We start from the raw sequence: 20,558 nt of genomic DNA on the forward strand, positions 1-20,558 counted from the left end.
TTAGCCATTATACTTTCATTCTGTGCTGAGTGACACACCAAATTACTCCACTGCTTCATTGCTTTCTTTGCATATTGGTTTGTGCAGATCACAGACGTTAATGGGAAGCGACGAGACAGAGATTATGTTCTGCTGGTCGTGGGGAAACGTTAACGCCATCGCAAATCGGTGGCATCCCTTCATTACCTCCACCCAGATCAGCTGTTTCGACGAGAGCTGACGGCAACGTGGGAATTTCAACCCTCTCCAAATTTCAAGGACAAAACGGGTGAGTCCGAGTGCATCAGCATCGTATATGAAGGTTTATAATGAAGGTGATCTCGACAGGGGTGAGCGGCATGGGCTCGTGTGAAGGACAGGTCAGCAATTAGAGCCCTGTTGCGTGCCAAGAAGCCCGGGATAAAGCTGATTGCCTTTTTTTGTATGTCATACAATGAGCACTAGTGCGGTTTGGTATAATGCAGGGTGACATAAATAGTTTGCAGCTTTTCTTGCAGAATCAAGTCACTTTAGATGGCACTCAGTACATTAGAGGTTGTACACTTAATACCGCCAAAGTTTGACCACTTGCTGACAGACTGTCAGCTGTGTCAGTGCCTGCCATTCAATTACTTTTTGCAAGGTCTTTACTCTCGACCTGCGCAGTCAACCGGAAAAGGACATGATCACTTTGGCACATTTTGGGTTAGTGCATTGACAATAGTGCGAGGTCTTTCAGTACAACACTTTATTTCTCATGTGGAGAAGCACAATTTTACTAAAACTGCTCAGAGCGGAGAAGCTTTTAGGTATGAAATGCATTTCTTGTTTTTTGTTCATGTACACAAAGAACGTGACTGATTCGTGTCGGTGTTTGGTAAATCCTAAGCCAAAGAGCATGAAATCACAGATAATTCTACATCTTGTAGCAATAGTATGGTTTAATTCAGAGCCTTGTTTTCGAGGAGAGATAAGACACAATAAAGGGGAAATATCTTCTGTCATGCCTCCTTGCTCTGTTGCATGGCAGTGTCAAGGAAAACATTTTGTTGAATTTAAAGATATAGAAGTATGAAAAAATATTCACAGAGAAAGATAATGTATTTTAGGAAAATCTCCATAGATACAAACTCACCAGGTTTTATTTACAGTACACATTGGTAGTGAACTAGTTTGCTTCAGCACACAGATTTTATAATGAGTATAGAATAACGAAATGTGATTTAAATTAACTTTTTCCCAGCCAGCGTTTAAAAAACAAAGTAGCCAGTGGCAGTGCCTGCATTTTTTATGATTTTCACAGTTAAACCTTTCAGAAAATGTTCTTCTATATATATAAACATGCAATATATCAAATGAAAGAACAGACCCTCTGCTTTCTACCTTCATTTGTTCTATTTTTATCACCTCTCAAATATGGGTAGGTTTCTTCAAAAATACAAAATTTTGAGCAAAAAGCTGAGATAATTGCATTTTTGTGAAGGACTTTTGATAGATATCAGATTCAGAGCGATCCTCAAAACATACACAGAATACTTCCAGGTTTTATAAGTTGGGTAAGAGCACAACCTGGTGGATAATAGCTGAAATACGGATTGCCGGAAAAACTCGTCATTGGCAGGGAAGCGTTTTCTCCTAATTGATGAGTTAACTTGTCAATGGCGGGGAAAGAGTTAATTTGCAAAGATTTATTAATGTAAACTGAGAAGGATAAACCATAATAAAATATATTGATATTTTTCATATTTTCTTTTAAAGGGCAAATATTATGCAAATCCACTTTTACAAGGTGTTACAAGGACATAAATGTGTGTTGGCAGTGTGTGAACACAACAACCCTGCAATGAAAAATCCAGCTTTTTTAATCCCAATTACACCAAAGCAGTCTCATTAGACATGCTGTTTTGATTCTCTTGTTAATGTGACATCACACTGATAAAGCCCCGCCCACATGGTTAACTTTACCTAATAGCTTTTCTATATGTGTTTGTTAGCATGTTATAGCACTAATACAGCTAAAGATACTATTGTATTCACAGAAATCAGATCTATTTATTACTGAAATCACTCACTGTCTGTTGGTAGGGAGTGAGGGCAGCAGCTCATTTACATTTAAAGGTACACACATGAAAACAGCACTTTTTTCCACCTACCCAAATATGAGCATTTTGGACCTGCTTTAACAAATGATCTGTGCGGTATTTTGAGCTGAAACTACACAGACACATTTAAGGCACAACTGAGATCTTGTAAAAATTGGCATATTATGTGCCCTTTAAATAGTTTTTGAGAACAAGTGCATGTCCATGTTGACATCTGCCATATTTGGCTTATTTCTACTAAGTGGCAGATGACTTTGTGTGCACATAACATAACAGATTTTGATGGCAACAGCCAAAGATATTGGATGAATTTTCCCCTAGCTCTCTTTAAAGAGTTGATGAGCCTATTTATTTTGCTATTCGAACTATGCACAATTATACGGTTAGTTAAATGTTACTATTTGCATTTAGCATTGATTGCAACCTTATCAGAAGAGATGTGAGACCACCGGGTTGCAGCCCACCAGTTGAGAGCAACACATTTAGAGATCTGTTAGTGAAAATACATTATCTTACAGAAAAAAAAAATATGATTATCACTTACCTTATGGGGACATGTGGCTGCAACAACGGAGAATGTTTTGTCTGGGGTCTGGTTCTGAATGAGAAAAAAGACAATACACAAATGCGTTATTTATTTTATTTGAAAAGAAACGGTTGCATTCAAGTGCAGTTTCGATAAAACGCAAGTGTTTTGTAATACGACAGAACAAAGTGACCTATTATGTACACTTACTCTGAAGAAACGGAAAAGCCAATTGAGTGAATAAAGGTTACTGTCATCAATCTCTTGTAGTGAAATACACCGCAAACAGATGTATATGGGCCTATCCCTACATCCACTCTGTTCAAAACAAAAGCATGGAGCATAGTGCAAGCTTCGTAACATATGCGCCAGTTCTCAAACAGGATTTCATTAGCCAATTACCATATTGTAAATGTGATGGTACATCAGACTGAAACAAGAAAACCAACGCTAAAAAGGTTGCACGTAGGTAAGTCAACAAGCTAACAACAGATGGTCCTGCTGTTTGCGATTATGCAAAATGCAAGGGCTCTGCATACTGACAAAGGTAACACAAGGGGAAATGACCATCTTGAAGTGACCTCGCATACATATGAGAAAAAAATAATCAGACAAGCCTGCGCAACGGGAACAAACTTCTTTCTCTAATACTTAAGGGATGCTCTGTTGATTCCAAGCAGGTGCTGCCAGTCATACGTATCTAGTTATCTTCTTTTTGTAGGACTAATGCTCTCTGACACTATTAATGGCTTCCTTATGGTATCACCAAGAGAGATGAAACATTGAGCGGTCCAGACTTCAACATCTATATTTCATCAGCACTTAGAGGAGTCAGCATTGCCTGCGTGCTAACCTCGCTTCACACGAGCTGTCTCGTAAAAGACAAACACTGCGTGGTCAGCCCTAGGCGTCTGAGATAATAGAAAGTGGTTTTGTGCCCCTTCTGTAAAGACGAGACTCTGCAGAGACACGGGCTTAATAATCTTACCTACTTCAGGGCTCACAACCGATAACTTTTAATTCATTTAAAAAGTAATAATAATAAAAATAAATAATAATAATACAAAAAACTGAATTGTTTCCATGACTGTGCTTCTAGTATTGTTACAGCATATACTTATATAGATATAAGGCATAATGCTAAATGCTACCTTATTATCCAAATAAATAAACAAATACAATAATGTGTTTAGGATTTTTTTGTCGAGTGCTTGGTTATAAAAAAATCTTTATGGCTAATACATCAATGGCCAAGAATGCTTTTAACATAAGATATTGCAATGTTTTGCACATTACAAAAATGTTTGATTTGCTAATATTTGTAAATGCATTAGCTAACATGAGGGAAACAATCAGCAATATAGTTTATCCAGCCTTACTATTCTTTGTAAATGTTAGCTGATGCCAATACAATTGAAGGGCTTGGGTGCAAAAGCAGCTAAACGGCATTCTTCTGTCACAAATAATATAATGATATTGACCGAGTGCTCTTTCGCTTCAAATCCACTTTCATTCTGAAACACCACTTTGTTAGCCTGGGTGCCAGCCGAACTTAGCCCGCCCACAACATTTCAGGATGGGAAGTTCGGTCTGGAGTCGCTCTGTTGTGGCGCTGCTATGCTCCAACAAAAACTGTCAGACCAATCAAAATGTCAGGTAGGGCTTTATAAGATGATGGACAGATGATCAACAGTAACGTAATCAACCATGTGACCAAAGAGCGTTTGTGTTGAATCCATTTACAATTTGAAATTGAGATATGAATATTCTGCCATCAAGTCTGTCCTAAAAGATATCGACAGCGCTTTGATTTTTAAAGAGGAACAGAGAAACGTGATCAATACATTTGTTGATCGTAAAAAGATGTTTTTGCCGTCCCTCCTCCGGCATTTGGCAAAAGTTTAATTCATCAGCTGACTCCGATGGTCGCTAAGAAGATGAGACACAATGAAAATGGGCAACTCTGCGTGCACAACAACGTGGATATAACTAGTGGTCGTTGCCAGCTCCTTTTCGGAAGCCTGTTGATGAAGTTGATCTAACTTACCGTAAGAGATAGTCTGACTGTTTGATTTAGTAAATATCTCACAATGTTGTGATATAAATGAAATGTTGTAAACATAGTAGGTGTCGATGTATGTTCGCTTACTCAGACTTAGTATAATCATAATGTTAGTGTAATTTTAAAGATGGCGGCGCGTCCACACGCAGCGGCTTCTCTCTGTCCCGACAGAACGGTGTTTTCGTGTTTTTTGTCTTGTGAGTTGCATTGTTTTTGTAGGCTTTAATTTAAATGTTATCTGTAAGCAACGGGGTCTGAGAGTAAAGCAATTTTGATTCTTTGCATGTTTGTACTGTATATGTGGAAGAATTGACAATAAAGCATACTTGACTTGATTGAGCGAAATAACTAGCAGTTAAGTCAGGCTGCAAAAGACGCAATTTCAACATACGTCGCACACTCGGTTGCTCTGATTGGCTGTAGGTCTATTCAGTTGAGTGCAGAGGCATTTTTCTGTCCTGGTTCGGTTGAAACACCCCCCATAATCACAGCCGAATGGAGCGGTATCAGACTCAAATTCTGACTAGAATTGAGTATGACAACGTCAGGCTACCACTCTGTTGCAAGAATCCGCTAAACACCACAATGATTTTTCAGCAAAATCCTCTAAGTGCACGAAAGCTTGTGCAAAAACTGGATGAACTATGGCATGCGAAAAAGACCACTTAAACCTGAATGCCGCCCATATGTGGCAGTCAGATGAATCACAGCGCCCCCTAATGTGTGGTTCAGTTTCTTCATTTTTAATTCCGACTTTCATTATTCGCAATGTTTTTAGTTGCATTTTTATTGATTTTGCAACTGTTTCCAACTGTATGTCTTGTCCAAAAAGGCTTACATGCACTTAGAGGGTTTTGCAGCGAAAGACAATCAAATTTGTTAAATACCAATGAAACGGATGTGTTAAAACAACACAATCAGGGTTAGTTTTGGGACAACACACTAAATGTGTTATTATCTCTGTGTTATTTTTAGAACAACACATTTTATGTTACTTTTAACACAAATTGTGTTGTGACTTTTATTTATTTGAACACAAAATCATCAAAAAAAAAAAAAAAAAAACACATAATGTGGTAATTAGCATTTTACACAAAAATGTGTAAAAAATGAACACATCCTTTTTAGAGAGTGTTCCATTTCATGCCATCATGCCATTAAAATTATATTAATGAATCGAAACATGCTAATTTACAAGAAAACATGTTATTTAGAAGGTTTTGTTTCTCAGTAGTTCATGAATGCATTACCTCACAAATACAGCTTTATTGTAAAGTGTTACACTAAGACAAAATATTCAACTAAACATCTTAAAAGATATTTTGTTGACATTTGCACGGTGCTGTTGTTTGGACCAATTATTCTACAGGTACTAAAAGAAGCATTAATAAAGTCATTACATAGTCAGAACCGAAACCGTTCAGTGGAATATATTTCCCTTACGATACCCATCTCCAATCTAACTAATTCAGTTTTGTGCCGTTGACCAATTACAAAATCATACCTCTCCTCCTCAACCTGTTTTTAGCTCCTAGAGACAGTTTTTCATTTAATGAGCTTGTTTTAAACAATACATGATATTGAAACCCGAGCAGCGCTGGCACAGGAAGTCAAGTAGGGAGACTAATAAAGCACACATTCTCCTGGTTGCAAGGGCAGCTCAGAGGACATGTTTATTCAGGAGAGCCGCTGTCAGCAACGTTCGCTTTGACCTGTGTCTGCTCTACTTCAGTAAATCGAAACATCTGTTTAGCTCTCCATTAGGAAAGCTACGATTTGAACTCAATTTTGTCACGTGGTTTTTAAAGCTGTGCGTTTCCTCAATTACCGACAAAGCGTGCAGCGGCGGTCCTCAGCACTGACACGAGTAATGAAACGAAAACAATGAACGAATTCTCTCCGGAAAACCATGTTTGTGTTAATGCTTATTTCCTGTTTAATGTTTTGCTCAACCACGGTTAATTATTTAATATGACAGGTATAGTGTGCCGAGTGTATTAACTTGTCCTGCGTGTTTAAATAATATATGATCCCATTAAAATCTGACATAACCGACAGACACGTACGCACCAGTGGGACTTTATTCATTCGCAGGTATTCTGCAACATTACCAGGCAGCGTTGACCCACCGTACTCGGTGGGATGCCCTTTCTGCGATGTGCGTCCAAATTATATGTTGCACCGAAAGTCTAAACTATATGCAAATTCTAGATAACTACACTGGTTAAAAGCAAATAACGTGTGTCAGATGAATGGTCTCCTGTTATTATGGAAAGCTGTTAACTATCCAAAATAAGTGAGGATGAAAGGAATGACTGTTTTTTAAAAGAATCTTTCCTTCCGTCCTTCTGAGCTCGCTCCATAATTCATGCAGCACCTCGCAAAAGCAAAATGTGATTTTGTCAAGGTTGTGAAGTGCAGTCAAATAAACATGATGGAAAATGCCACACAGAAGGCAAATTTATTATCTCTTCTTATTACACGTTACATCTCTGCTTCACACTACAGAGACAAATTAGTTTTCATTGAGATGCCAAATTGCTAATATTAAACCTCTATGCCGTTCCTCACAAAAACAAGCAGCAGAAGAGATTTCTTCACTTCACCTCTGAATTTTTTCCCCTCGAAATGGAAGCCGAGACAGAAAGCGAGCGGTGGGCTGCAAAGAGCAGTAATCTCCTTGCCAGCAGTGTTGAGGCTGACTGACGCTCAATGTGCCATCGCTCTAAAGGGGAGCTCTTTGAAATGACTGCCTCCCACAAGTGCATCAAGACACAGAGGCTTCTTGCGCCTGGTGTGCTCATTTGCTAAGCAGTGTGAAGCCCCTTCTTTTAGACCGGCCTTGAGTGCTGAGAGAAGTCTCAATTAGACCTTTGTAATAAAAACAAGGGTTAAAGGCAGGTACGCCGGGGTGCTGTGTTGCACATAGACAACAAGAATTCGTTCAGAGAAGGCCAAAACAAGAAGCACAGCAGGTGTATGTGGCACTGTGTAACAAAAGTTCATCCATGTTTTGCTTAAAAGTACACAGCGCTGAGGGCTATGCAATAACTAATACAAAATTATGTATTTTTTATTTATAATAATTCCCCACAAATCTAAACCAAAATTTGCCACGAACAACAACGGTAAGGAAATATGGTCATGTAAATGGTCTGTCTTCTACAAATAACGCACACACATATCTGTACCCTTAGGCCATAATGAGCCTGCTATGTGGTTTAAAAGAATTAGCTGCATTAAAAATCACATTTCATTCACTAGCCGAACCAAACAAAGCAGTTTACAGCGAACATGTTCATTTATTACTGCTTCGCAGGGGTTTAAATGCAACGCATGAATATTTCATCACAGCTAATCTAATCTCGTCGCACATGTGCATGCATTTATTACGAAATCGAAAAGAAAATGACAGAGATGCGATGTACGCCGTATCTGCGACTTCACTGACAAATGAGCCAATCAATTTCCAACACTTTCTGTTTGATAAGAACGGCGGTTCGTACGAGGCACCACAAACAATTCTGTTTGTCTTTGTGCCGGCCCTCGCGAGATAAAAAGCCCTGGGCTGTGAATTGGCAGGAGAAAGCAGCAGAGTACTTTTCACCTTAAAAGCAATCTTTAATAGGACGCCTGACGTCGCAAAATTAACTTGTCATCTCCGATACGCACCAGGTGGAGAAGACTCACCGTGCTCTCAGACGACTCCCATTTAAACGCCCAAACAAGAGCACCATTCACCCAAGGCAAAATAAGGCACAGGGCTTTTATTTGGCAGGCTGGCACAGTGAGACTGCGCTGGCCCAGTAACATTCTCCTCACACACTGGGAGACTTTGTACTTGTTACTTCCTGGCTGACAGTCAAGAGCATCCAACGCTAAATAAATTGCACACCCATAACAAGCTTCTGATTTTGCTGTCTCCATTTATGACACCTATGCTGCTAGTGAAAACCAAAAGGAGAGACGGAATTAAGAAACAACTCTCTGTGGGATTAAATAGGCATCTGTATTTCAAGGATTATCAGATGTTTTCGTTCGCATACTCATCTACTTGGATCTTAGCAGCACATAATGTGAGAACGGAGCGATGGCAGTACAATAAAGACTGAAGCGGGCATTGTAGGTTAGCACCCTTGTTGTCAGATGTGTCCTGACTTAATGCTGTAATACTTATGCATGCGCACGCCTGCCTATTGGAGCGGCTTGGGCAGGTGATTTTGCTTTCTTGGGTTTTTCTTCCTACTTTCATTTTAGACATCCCCTATTTCTAAAAGAGTAATGAGACGGGGTTTCCTATGTGAGACGCGGGCGCTCCGCACACAACAGTAGATCTGCCTTAAAGTCCCCCGGCACTGCTATCAAAGTGCTTCTTCACAGTTGATCATTAGCAATTTAGGAGCCTTAGGGCAACTCTTTGCCCTCAAACTGAGCGGTATAATTTAGAGCCTGCATTGGCCATACAGTCTAAGGACCGAAGTGTACATTTATCATATTCAGTGCTTCACTCCCCCCCTCATTCCCCAAAAGAAATAAGAGAAATTTTGACTTGTGACTGATATGGGGCCCGAATTCAATAACTGCGAGCCGGGCTGTCGCGCGTTTTGGTGAGCATATCCAGAGGAAAAAAGTCTTTTATTGTTCTCTCGGATCATTTTCAAGTAAGTCCTCTGCCAGATAAAATCCACGGCAACTCAAAACAATTATTTTGATGTGGCTTCAAGCGATGGAAGCTTTCAATTTGAGTGGTCCACCTGAAATGGTGATAAGGCGTGGTTTTGGGCACAAACCATCAAAGAGAGACTGAATATCATTTTAATGGCAAAAAAAAGAGGCACCCACCTGCCATCTTATGAAACAAGTCTTATCTTTCATATTCAATCTAAATTCATAGATTCACATAAATTGAGGGAAACATTGTTTTTGCATTTTGCATATATAGTAAAGCAATAGAGGAAGATGTACATTTATATATTGAATGTATATACTGTCAGGTAGATAATAAATGCTATGCATTCAATGAAAGATTTTATATAATCTAAATAATCTAATTTATAGTATGCTAATGCAAATCTATTTATTATACAATACCCAAGACTGAAATGTTTAATTCGGGCCTGTACATCAGAATTAATTGTAGACATTTGTGGGGAAGATGGACGTGTTCGAGGAATATCAATTCAGGGCTGCTTTCAAGCCAAATTATTTCCCAGCAATGACAAATGCACATCCACTCGCTGTCTGACACTCTATCATGAGGCTTGATACTAAATTATTAACATCAAAGCAAAGATTTTTGGTCTTAATCCCCTAATGCCTCCCCAAGCTCAAATCCCAAAGGTTAATCAAACGTTGCATGTTCAGCCCTGTTTTGCTACTACAGTATACTGTATGTAAGGAAGAGTTTAATCGGCAGATACAAGCCCAATTGAATTGCTAAGCAGCTACGCAGATGACACACAGCTTCACCTGTCATTCCAGCCCCATGACCCCAACATCCCCGATCGTATCTCTTGCTAGATGAAGGAAGGTTACCTTCAACTCAACCTTGCTTAGGCTGAAATCCTGATTGTCCCTGCCAACCCCTCATCAGGACACAATTTCATTATTCAACTTGAATCCTTAATTCTAACTGTTGGGTGGTGTGCGATAATCAGCTGAAAATTCTTATTATAACATGCCGGTACATCTGACCTTTCCTGTCCGAGCATGAATCCTGGTCCAAGCTGTTGTCATAGTCCTATTTGAAAATATAGCTTAATCACATCGACATATATTGTTACTTTTACTTAAAGGTATAGCGGAAGATTTTCTTTTTCCGGGTGGATCATCAAGACTATTGGTCATCCCAGTTGTCAATCATTCTGGTGATATGTTGACGTAAGGCCGTCGTACGTGCTTGTCCCTATAGGTTCGCTTTCTGCGCATGCGCACATTCAGTTGTATATGTGTGATGGTCTACAGTTTCAGCCATTCATTGAAGCATGTGTTCTCATCGTGTTTTATCAAAATGTTTGTGGGTCGCAAGAGAAAAAGTGTCTACGAATTGTATGACAAGAAGAGAAAGGCCTATGAAGAAAGAAACAAGACCAGAGTGTTTTTGGGAGACGCTGGCATGCGCTAAAAGAACAGGTTGGGCTTGCAACGCAAAGTTTCTACTCGACAGGTAAAGTTTGGCATGCTATTTGGAGAAATCCATTTAAAGTCATTGCTAGTAAAAGTTGATGTAAGCTATGATTAGCGATGCTAGCTCTGGGACAAGTCACGAACCGCGCAGACACGGTAAACATGCAACTTAAACAGAGCAAAGAGAAGAACTAGGCTCGTGCACGCGTTCCCTCTCTGGAGCCGGTTGCATTTTTTTTTTTAGTGGAAGGGTGGTTCTTTTAAATAATTCAGGAAAATCTTCCGCTATACCTTTAACAAATTAAGTTAAACAACTTCAACTTATCACAAGTCAAAACTTCAAAAAGTATGTTGAATTAAGTTGCATAACGAAGTTGTTTAAACTTCATGCTGTATTTATTTACAGTATATGCTTATTGTAGGATCAAAACGTTAAAAGCCACTTAGGATTAAAACATCTGCGAAATGAATAAATTGTTAATAAATGTTAAAGGAGATGAGAGCTCTTGAAGTAAGGTAGTACTTACTATGGCTATAACATTAAGGTTACAACAAATGATGCACTGTATTATTGAGGATTACAGCGTTTCAGTGACTGAGAATTTAGCAGTGCTTGCTCTAAAGATCCGACTGCGCTTGATGTACGACCACACAACTGGAAATTCAAGGATGCTCTGCTGAACGCAATATTTCAGAGGTCTCGTGTGCTTGTGAATCTCCAGACATCAAGCACTGAGGTGTACCTGGTATTTATACATTTAGTTCGGTTATGTTTATTGATTGCAGTTATAAAATGCATGCATTATTATTTTGGTTTTGAAAAATATGCTTTGCTGTACTTTTATATGGGTTGAATATAACACAGTATTAACAAAATTCTTCAAATATGCAATGAATCTACTTATCATGATTAAAAAAGCATAATGTTAAAAAACATAAAAATAAATCTAAATAGCATCCTTATAAACACACACACAAATAACGCTTGTACCATGCGGATGTTTGCTTTGCGCCTGTGTGTGTGCAGCTTGTCTAAACTTAGTTCAGATTGCCAATTTAGTGTGATGTGTTCTCAGAGCATTTCTTGGCACGTGCGCGATGGTGTCTCAGACCAATTTGTCATTCCAAGCCGACTTTGTGTGTTGCCAGCAGTGAGACCGTGGCCGTGCGCAACTCTGATCCTGGAAGCACCAGGGGACACGGCCAAGTGTTCCACACACTCAACTCTGGGACAAATAAAGGATTCTGCCTGCTGATCCTCGTCTCTGAGGAAGAGGAACAGAAGAACCAGATTTGCCTAAGTTCTCCTTTGCTCCAGAAAGTAGCTCATCCACTAGAATGTGTGTGACAAGATACAGCTCTCTCTGAATGATGCAGAGTCTCTGCTGTGATTTAGTGTCTCATTTTTTGAAAATGTTAACTGGTATTTGGTCACACTGAATAATTCATAGGCTTGGGAGGTTTATGAGGAAAACAATAGGTTTTTTTTCTATTTTTGCCTCAAACAAATATTTTGATTCTGGGATAAAATGTGACACAGAAAATGCATACAGTAGTGTGCTTGACCCAGCTTAAGTTATGATGAAAAGCTTAATATGAGCACTTCAAATACTTATAAGCTTATGTTTGCTCTTTCCTCTTTTTTTGTTTTTGAGGTTAAGTGGTTTATGAACATATTGTTTGGTTGAGTCATCTGTTGGTTAAACCAGCATTGAAGTCTGGCTTAGTAATAATCTCAAATGTCAGATTCAAACAGTTGAGCAACCGAGAAGTTTAGTAACAAAGTGGTCCTTATTGGCAATAGATGTGAATAATTGTTTTACTTCCCTTCTTATTTTCCTCCTTGATCTGCTAAGAAGCTCGGTGTTGTACGCAACCTTTCGATCAAACACCGGCAGTCTGACATGTCTAAATACAGTCATTGCCTGACATTTAACACCACAGTGGGCCAGATTAGGACATGAGATGCCTGAAAAATGCAATTCTGGAACAAGAGAGAAGTCGAAATTTGAAGTGAAATTGGTAACCTCATATGCAAATTGCAGCCTGTTAACTCAATTGCAGAGCAGTCAGATGTAGATGTGAAATTGTGATCCTTATGCTGAAACATAAGTTCAGACCTCAGACTTTCAGCGACGAAGCAGACAATCATAGATGAATGAAAAAAGCCCCATATAAATGCAATGAATAACATACAAAGTACAATGTTTTGGCCAGGTAAGAAATGTGTAAAATAGGCAAGTCAAGTCAAATGTATTTTTATATAGTGCTTTATAACAGTGTTGCGTGCAGCCTTACATAAAAGACAAAGAAAAGAAACCACTGAAAACAGGAAAATTATATAATATATAGTATATCATAGAATATAGAAATTAAGAAATATACACTCTGAAAAAAAATGCTGGTATATTTTTAACCCAGAGTTGGGTCAAAAAGGGATACGCCCAACAGCTACATTGAAATTAACCCCATTTTTTTTTTATATTTGACCCAACTGTCATGATTCTGCCCTTTTGTCATTGTTTTACTTTAGAGTCTAGAGGCAGGATCATGACAGACCAATGTTTTGTGTGCCAGCACGTGTTTTTTAGGCTGCGTCCGAAACCGCATACTGTATAGTAGGTACTGAATTAGATGAAGTACCTACTTACTTGGCGTTAAAACAGTAGGTACTGTATAGTATGAATCCGGGTAGTATGAATGAGATTTGGACGTACTACATCCGCCATGTTGCTACATCACGTGACATACGTCGTCATCACGTCATGTCATTTCAGCGTGAAAACAGCCGCGTGCCTCTTCTTCTTCGTTGGATAACTCCTCGTCCGGGGCATCATGGGATAGTGAAGCGTCCATCGTATGCACACTGCAAAATCTAACCGGAAGTAGTAGGTCATCCGGGTACTTTTCGCATACTGTTTTTCGAATACTATGTATTCGGGCATACTACTCCCCTCGCCTACTGCTTTTCGCGTACTATATAGTATGTAGTAGGCGGTTTCGGACGCAGCATTAGGCTGTGCGCTTGCGTGTCTCGTGTCGTGTCTCCGCCCCCTTGTTATCCCGTTTATTACTTATCATTAGGTTATACCCATCACCTGTCTTGCCTCATTATCTTGTTTAGCTTTTCCTATATAATCCTTTCGTGTTCATTGTCATTTGCCGTGTCATTTTGTATTGTTCTTGTGTCAACTGTTCTAGTCAAGTAAAGATCCAGTTAGTCAAGTTTCATGTCTAAGTCTTAGTCAAGTTCAGTGTTTAGTCTTTTGTCATTTTATGCTGTTCATGTGTTTGCTCCCTCGTGGGCTTTTGTTTTATGTTTGTTAATAAAGCGTTTTCTGTTCCCCTCTGACTTCGTCTGCATTTGGGTTCACTCCTGCAAATTCCTAACACCAACAATGGGTTAAAACAACCCAGCACTTTGGGTTGAAACAACACAGCATGTGTTAAATTACAACCCAGCGGGCTGGGCTCTTCCCTTATTGACCCAACGCCCAATGTTTCTACACACATACAATTGTCACACTTTATCATAAGGCTATATTTGTTAACATTAGTTAATGCAATAGCAAATATAAACTAACAATAACAGCATTTATTATTTTTAAGATCTTTGCACACTGTATCCAATGCATATTATTAATTCATCCGTTGCGAAAACAAATTGCAAAACAATACTAATTGAAGTCTTCATAACGTTTGGACTATTCACTGTGAATAGATGAATGGCAACAAGCTATGGTTTAGCTAACTTGAGCAAGGCAGATTTCTCAGTTGTGGGCTACTGTCCACTGCTCAGTGTGTGTGTGTGTGTGTGTGTGTGTGTGTGGCCGGGTAATTATCACGTTGGGGGGACCAATTGTCCCCACAAAGATAGGAATACCAGTGTTTTTGTGACCTCATGGGGACATTTTGATGTCCCCATGAGGAAACAAGCTAATAAATCAAACAGAATGATGTTTCTTGAAAATCTAAGGTATCAGACAGTTTCCTGTGATGGTTGGGGTTAGGGAATGGGGCAGGTAAGGGGAATAGAATATACAGTTTGTACAGAATAAAATGCATTACGTCTATGGAATGTCCCCAAAAAACATGGAAACCAGAATGTGTGTGTGTGTGTGTGTGTGTGTGTGTGTGTGTGTGTGTGTGTGTGTGTGTGTGTGTGTGTGTGCGTGTGTGCCTGGTAATTATCACGTTGTGGGGACCAATTGTCCCCACAAAGATAGGAATACCAGTATTTTTGTGACCTTGTGGGGACATTTTGATGTCCCTATGAGGAAACAAGCTTATAAATCAAACAGAATGATGTTTATTGAAAATCTAAGCTCCAATAAAGTTTTCTGTAATGGTTGGGGTTAGGGAATGGGGTAGGTAAGGGGAATATAATATACAGTTTGTATGGTATAAAATGCATTACGTCTATGGAATGTCCCCACAAAACATGGAAACCAGAATTTGTGTGTGTGTGTGTGTTTGTTTGTGTGTGTGTGTGTGTGCGCGTGCGTTCACTACACTGCAGCCATATCACCCTGTAGCCCAAGACAGCTTGCCCACTGAAGCTAAGCAGGGCTGAGCCTGGTTAGTACTTGGATGGGAGACCACCTGGGAAAACCAGGTTGCTGCTGGTAGAGGTGTTAGGGAGACCAGCAGGGGGTGCTCACCCTGTGGTCTGTGTGGGTCCTAATGCCCCAGTATAGTGACGGGGACACTATACTGTCAAAAAAAAAGCACCGTCTTTCGGATGAGATGTTAAACCGAGGTCCTGACTCTCTGTGGTCATTAAAAATCCCAGGATGTCCTTCGAAAAAGAGTAGTGGTGTGCCCCGGCATCCTGGCCAAACTTGCCCATTGGCCTACTAATCATCCCTCATACTAATTGGCTATATCACTCGGTCTCCTCTCCACTAATAAGCTGGTGTGTGGTGGGCGTTCTGGCGCAATATGGCTGCCGTCGCATCATCCAGGTGGATGCTGCCCATTGGTGGTGGTTGAGGAGATTCCCCCATTCATATGTAAAGCGCTTTGAGCACTGGAAAAGCGCTATATAAATGTAACTAATTACTATTATTATTATTATTACACTGGGATGAGTTAAATACAGAGTTCACATTTCGAATGTGGCATACCATACAGTACCTTACAATCACTGCACTTTCCATCTGTCTTTATATTCTGTCTCTTTGTAATGTATTCCTCACTTTGCTGGTCATACTTTGTGCTGCGAGACGAGGTGGATCAACTTGTCAGACGCTATTCTTGATTTTGGTGTTACCTGTATAGTGGCTTAGATGTCAAAACACCTCTCAAAATGCTTGCTACGGACGCCAAAAAAACAAATGTTGTGTAAACGTGAATGACACAACATGAGGTTGTATTTATTTTTTATTTAGCGAAAATTTCGGATGAGTATTTCGAACCCAATGTGCAAAGATCTTTAGTTCATGTTAAAGGGAATTTAGCGAAAATTTCGGATGAGTATTTCGAACCTAATGTGCAAAGATCTTTAGTTCATGTTAAAGGGATAGTTCACCCAAAAAATGAAAATAATGTCATTAATGACTCACCCTCGTGTCATTCCAAACTCGTAAGGCCTCTGTTCATCTTCAGAACACAGTTTAAGATGTTTTAGATTTAGTCAGAGAGCTTGTTGACCCTTCATTGAAAATCTACGTACGGTATACTGTCAATGTCCAGAAAGGTAATAAAACATCATCAAAGTAGTCCATGTGACATCAGTGGGTCAGTTAGAATGTGTTGAAGCACCGAAATACATTTTGGTCCAAAAATAAAAAATACGACTTTAATTCAGCATTGTCTTCTCTTCTGCGTCTGTTGTGAAGCACATGCGCGAGACTAAAGTCATGTGACTGCAGGGACATGGATGACGTATGACACGGCTGACGTGTTATCTGGTGCGCCCCAGCTGTTTTTTTGTGCGCCCGGGCTTCGTTTACAGTCTGAGGGAGACGCACACTGTAAGTTTAAAAAAAAAACTTGTCAAACAAAAATGTCTGAGGATAACACAGAGAAGACAATGCTGAATAGTAATTTTATTCATTTTTTTTATTTTGTTTTTTGGACCAAAATGTATTTTCAATGCTTCAACACATTCTAACTGACTCACTGATGTCACATGGACTACTTTGATAATGTTTTGATACCTTTCTGGATATGGACAGTATACCGTACGTATTTCAATGAAGGGTCAACAAGCTCTATATCTATCTATCTATCTATCTATCTATCTATCTATCTATCTATCTATCTATCTATCTATCTATCTATCTATATATATATTTTAAACCAAATGATGTATATGTTAAGTAAGGAATATGGTGGTAATGCGGCACGAAGTGAAGCGGAGTCACATTGCGGTTGTGCATTATTTTCAAAGTACATAATAATTCAAAGGACCGGTTATTCCTCTTATACCACAAACATTGCTCTTTATTATTTTTAGACATTTGACAGGTTAGGTGTGCAGTTTACAGAAACATAATCAATACCAGTGGAACATTTCTCAACCAGAATAAAGCATTCAACAGCCCCATGGTATATATTAGTTCCTACCATGAACAATTGTATTGGCTTTCCCTAACATTAACTAAGATTGATAAATGCTGAAAACTACATAGTTCAGATATTACCTAATGCATTTATTAATATTAACAAATAAAAACTTGTAAAGGGTTACCCATTACCCAGTACACCAATGTTAGATCCTTTGACCTAAAAATCAAGATGTTTTGAAAAGCATGTTGCCATTTCCGATGAAATTATTTGTAATATTCCATGTCTACTGGAATTCATATTTTAAAATATGAAAAAATATTGTATTTCCACTGCCACCCTTTCTCCCACATACTCATCTCTTTCTCATTTTCTTTTTTCCCGCACAAAACAGAATTATCCAAACGGCTGTTATGGTGTGGCATGGGCTCTGAGGATGGCAACGAGCATACTGTGGGAACACAAAGGTAAAGCCACTGTAACGTGCGGCCGCTGGCAGCCCATAGCTCTCTGGATTAAAGCACCATCCAGCACTAATAAAGAGGCTGTTCGAGAAGACAATGTCACGTCGTCTCCATTTACGCCTGCGTCCTTCATGATGATTAAACCAATTCTAGCAGCATGCTCTCCTTAATCCTGCTGTTCCACTCAGGGCTATCAAATCACAGCCTGCGCTCGGTTAGAAACAGGGCTTTGAACGCTTACACACGTCAATGCGTTCAATACACGCTCACACTTACAAACAAGAAATGGTCAGCCGGCCGTAACAGGTGTGCCACTTGTACCGCCACTTGCCGAGTGCTACGATTGCAAGGTGGTGAGCTAATAGGTTTAGATCAGGATAAGAGCAGATTTGTGGGCTTTGGTTTTCCATGCAACACAACGGATGAAATCAGGTTGATGCGCTATCCAAAAGTCATTCGTGGCCAGGGGCATCCATGTGGTCTGTGTGTTACTGGACGAACCTTTGACATGTTTCAGTGCAAGTTGTTATATTGATTCATGTTAACAATTTAAAATGTCAAATGTTGCTAAAGGAGGAAAAGGTTAATTGTTAACATAGCCCCTAGTCTAAACTACCCTACAGAAAAAATTTATTTAATATTGGCAGACACGCAACGAGGTCATACTCCAACAAGGCAGATGCCAATCAAAAATCTTGTATATGTAGCACAGCAGGGGCGCAGCGATATAACCTTGTATCCCGTTCTCAATTTTCAATCTTTGTTTTCGAGAATGAATTTACTTTCTGATCTCTCCACAGCTCGAGCATTCCATAACAGCAGAATCCAACGTATTATGTCTGCTGATGAAACCTTGTTTCCATAAATCTCACATCCCGAACAGGACAAGCAGCAGTAAACCCAAACATACACACACTTGCCATGCACCAGCGCTCTGGCATTTTTTCTTGATTATTACAAAAGAACAATAGAGACTATGTATTAACAACATGTTGAGATTTATTTGTCTTTGGCAGCAGAACTCCGTGATAGACATAAATCCTTAATCCACCCCCAAGATAATAACTATGTAATCCTCATTCCCAGATGGAGCTGTTTCAGGAAAGACAACCAGAGCGAGCCAACGCCGAGTCTGTCCAAGATCAAGAGGTGAGCTCATTGAAATGCAGAGCAATTAAAAAATAAAAACATTAAAACTGAAGGTAATACCGCCCTTTGCCAAAAGTAGCGCATAAACAATATTATCATATTCTTCTCCATATGCATAATTGTGGAACAGTGAAAAGCTAACCTACAGAGCACTTCAGCATCACCTCGTCCCCCCGTACGATGACCTAAGCGGTAATGAGCATGTTCCCCATCTCTCCAGCCTGATGAAAGCCCACGTGAGAGGTGCTTGGCTTGATTCATATTGCTTGACATTATTCAACATTGTAATTAAGAGTCTTGCATCAACACCACACTGATTGTTTTCTGCATTGCGCCGGCTAATAAAATCTAGCTGATTGTTATGCAAATCCATTTAAATAACGACAATAATCAAAAGACTAAAAGAGAACGCATCACAAACGCTAGCGTCTCCTGATTCCGGCGCTCCAGTGCCGCCGAGTCTATTATAAATACTGTCTGGGAAGTAAATAGCATCGGCACTCTGCTGATGCAGGGATTCCAGGATCCGCACTGGTTTGCTCAAAGTGGGCCTGAATGATGGGCTGTCTATCGTTCTCCTTTTTCACACTCGGTACCCCCCACACACACACACACATTGCTGGATGTGAAAGAGGGCTGTCGGTGGGCCAAGACAAGCGTCTCTTCCCCCGTGAGGCAACCGCTGCCAACTGCAGGCCCCGGGCCACTCCTCCCACCTTCCATACAAGCGGTCTGCCTCCGGCCCTGGGGACCGGCTGAGGAGAGAATGGCGAACAAGCCGTGCCCACCCGTGTGCCATTGTCTACGGGGAGGCCGGCTTGGAGCCCTTGGCTGCGAGTACAGAGTGCTACACTGGAGTGCTCATTAGGGCTCTGTGGGGACTGTACTCCAGGGTATCCGATGTGTAGCTGAGGAGCTCATTATGGAAGGCTGCCTCCGAGCTTTTGCACCTAGAGGCGAGGAGCCTTGAGAAGAGATAGCAAAGAGGAGGGTTGCCAGATTAAACTTAATCGGGAGCACATGTAGCCAGCAGTGCCTCCTCCTCATCATCATCGTCGTCATCCGCGCCAGTGTAATTACGGCAATCATTTTTATTTCTACTGCTAGGCCAGCGGCTTAATGAGGACGTGTCAGTTTTGAAACCCCGATGTAGATTTTAAACAGAATGTATAATGCCAATTATGCTTTAAGCATGTCGTATTGCCTCAGTTCTGCTCTATATGGAGTTTTTTCATGGAATTTGGCTGGGATACATTTTTACGACCCGCTTCCACCGTTGACACTTCAAAGAGATATATTGAGTGACAAATAAATAAATAAATAAGAAGACAACAAGCATTGTAAAGATGAAGGTGATGCAAGAATCAATTAGTGAAAGATAAAAAGATGCTCAACTTCAAAATGCAGATTTATAGATGCGTAACTTTTTATTTGTTTGTTCATGAACAATGAACTATGTTGTTTTTGGATTTTATATGAGGATGAGTTATGCATTATAACCTCTGGATTATTTTATATGGTCATAAAATATAGTTTTATGCTCCATGCAGGGCACGACTGACCACTGACAAGCTTTTATTAAAACCACAATAAGAATTGATGTGACGAATTGAGACTATTAGAAATATGAGTAAATGATG

General features: G+C 39.9%; 1 protein-coding gene across 2 annotated transcripts in view; it reads right to left on the reverse strand.

The window, feature by feature from the left end:
- pcdh11 (protocadherin 11) overlaps positions 1-20,558 on the reverse strand; it is a 208,747-nt gene that overhangs the window by 119,514 nt on the left and 68,675 nt on the right. For both annotated transcript variants that reach the window (XM_065271715.2, XM_065271714.2), the window contains exon 4: positions 2,626-2,679. In XM_065271715.2, the coding sequence (XP_065127787.2) occupies positions 2,626-2,679 (54 nt within the window). The remainder of the gene's footprint in view (positions 1-2,625; positions 2,680-20,558) is intronic.

Source organism: Paramisgurnus dabryanus, chromosome 16 (genome assembly GCF_030506205.2).
Source record: "Paramisgurnus dabryanus chromosome 16, PD_genome_1.1, whole genome shotgun sequence".
NCBI lineage: Eukaryota > Metazoa > Chordata > Actinopteri > Cypriniformes > Cobitidae > Paramisgurnus > Paramisgurnus dabryanus.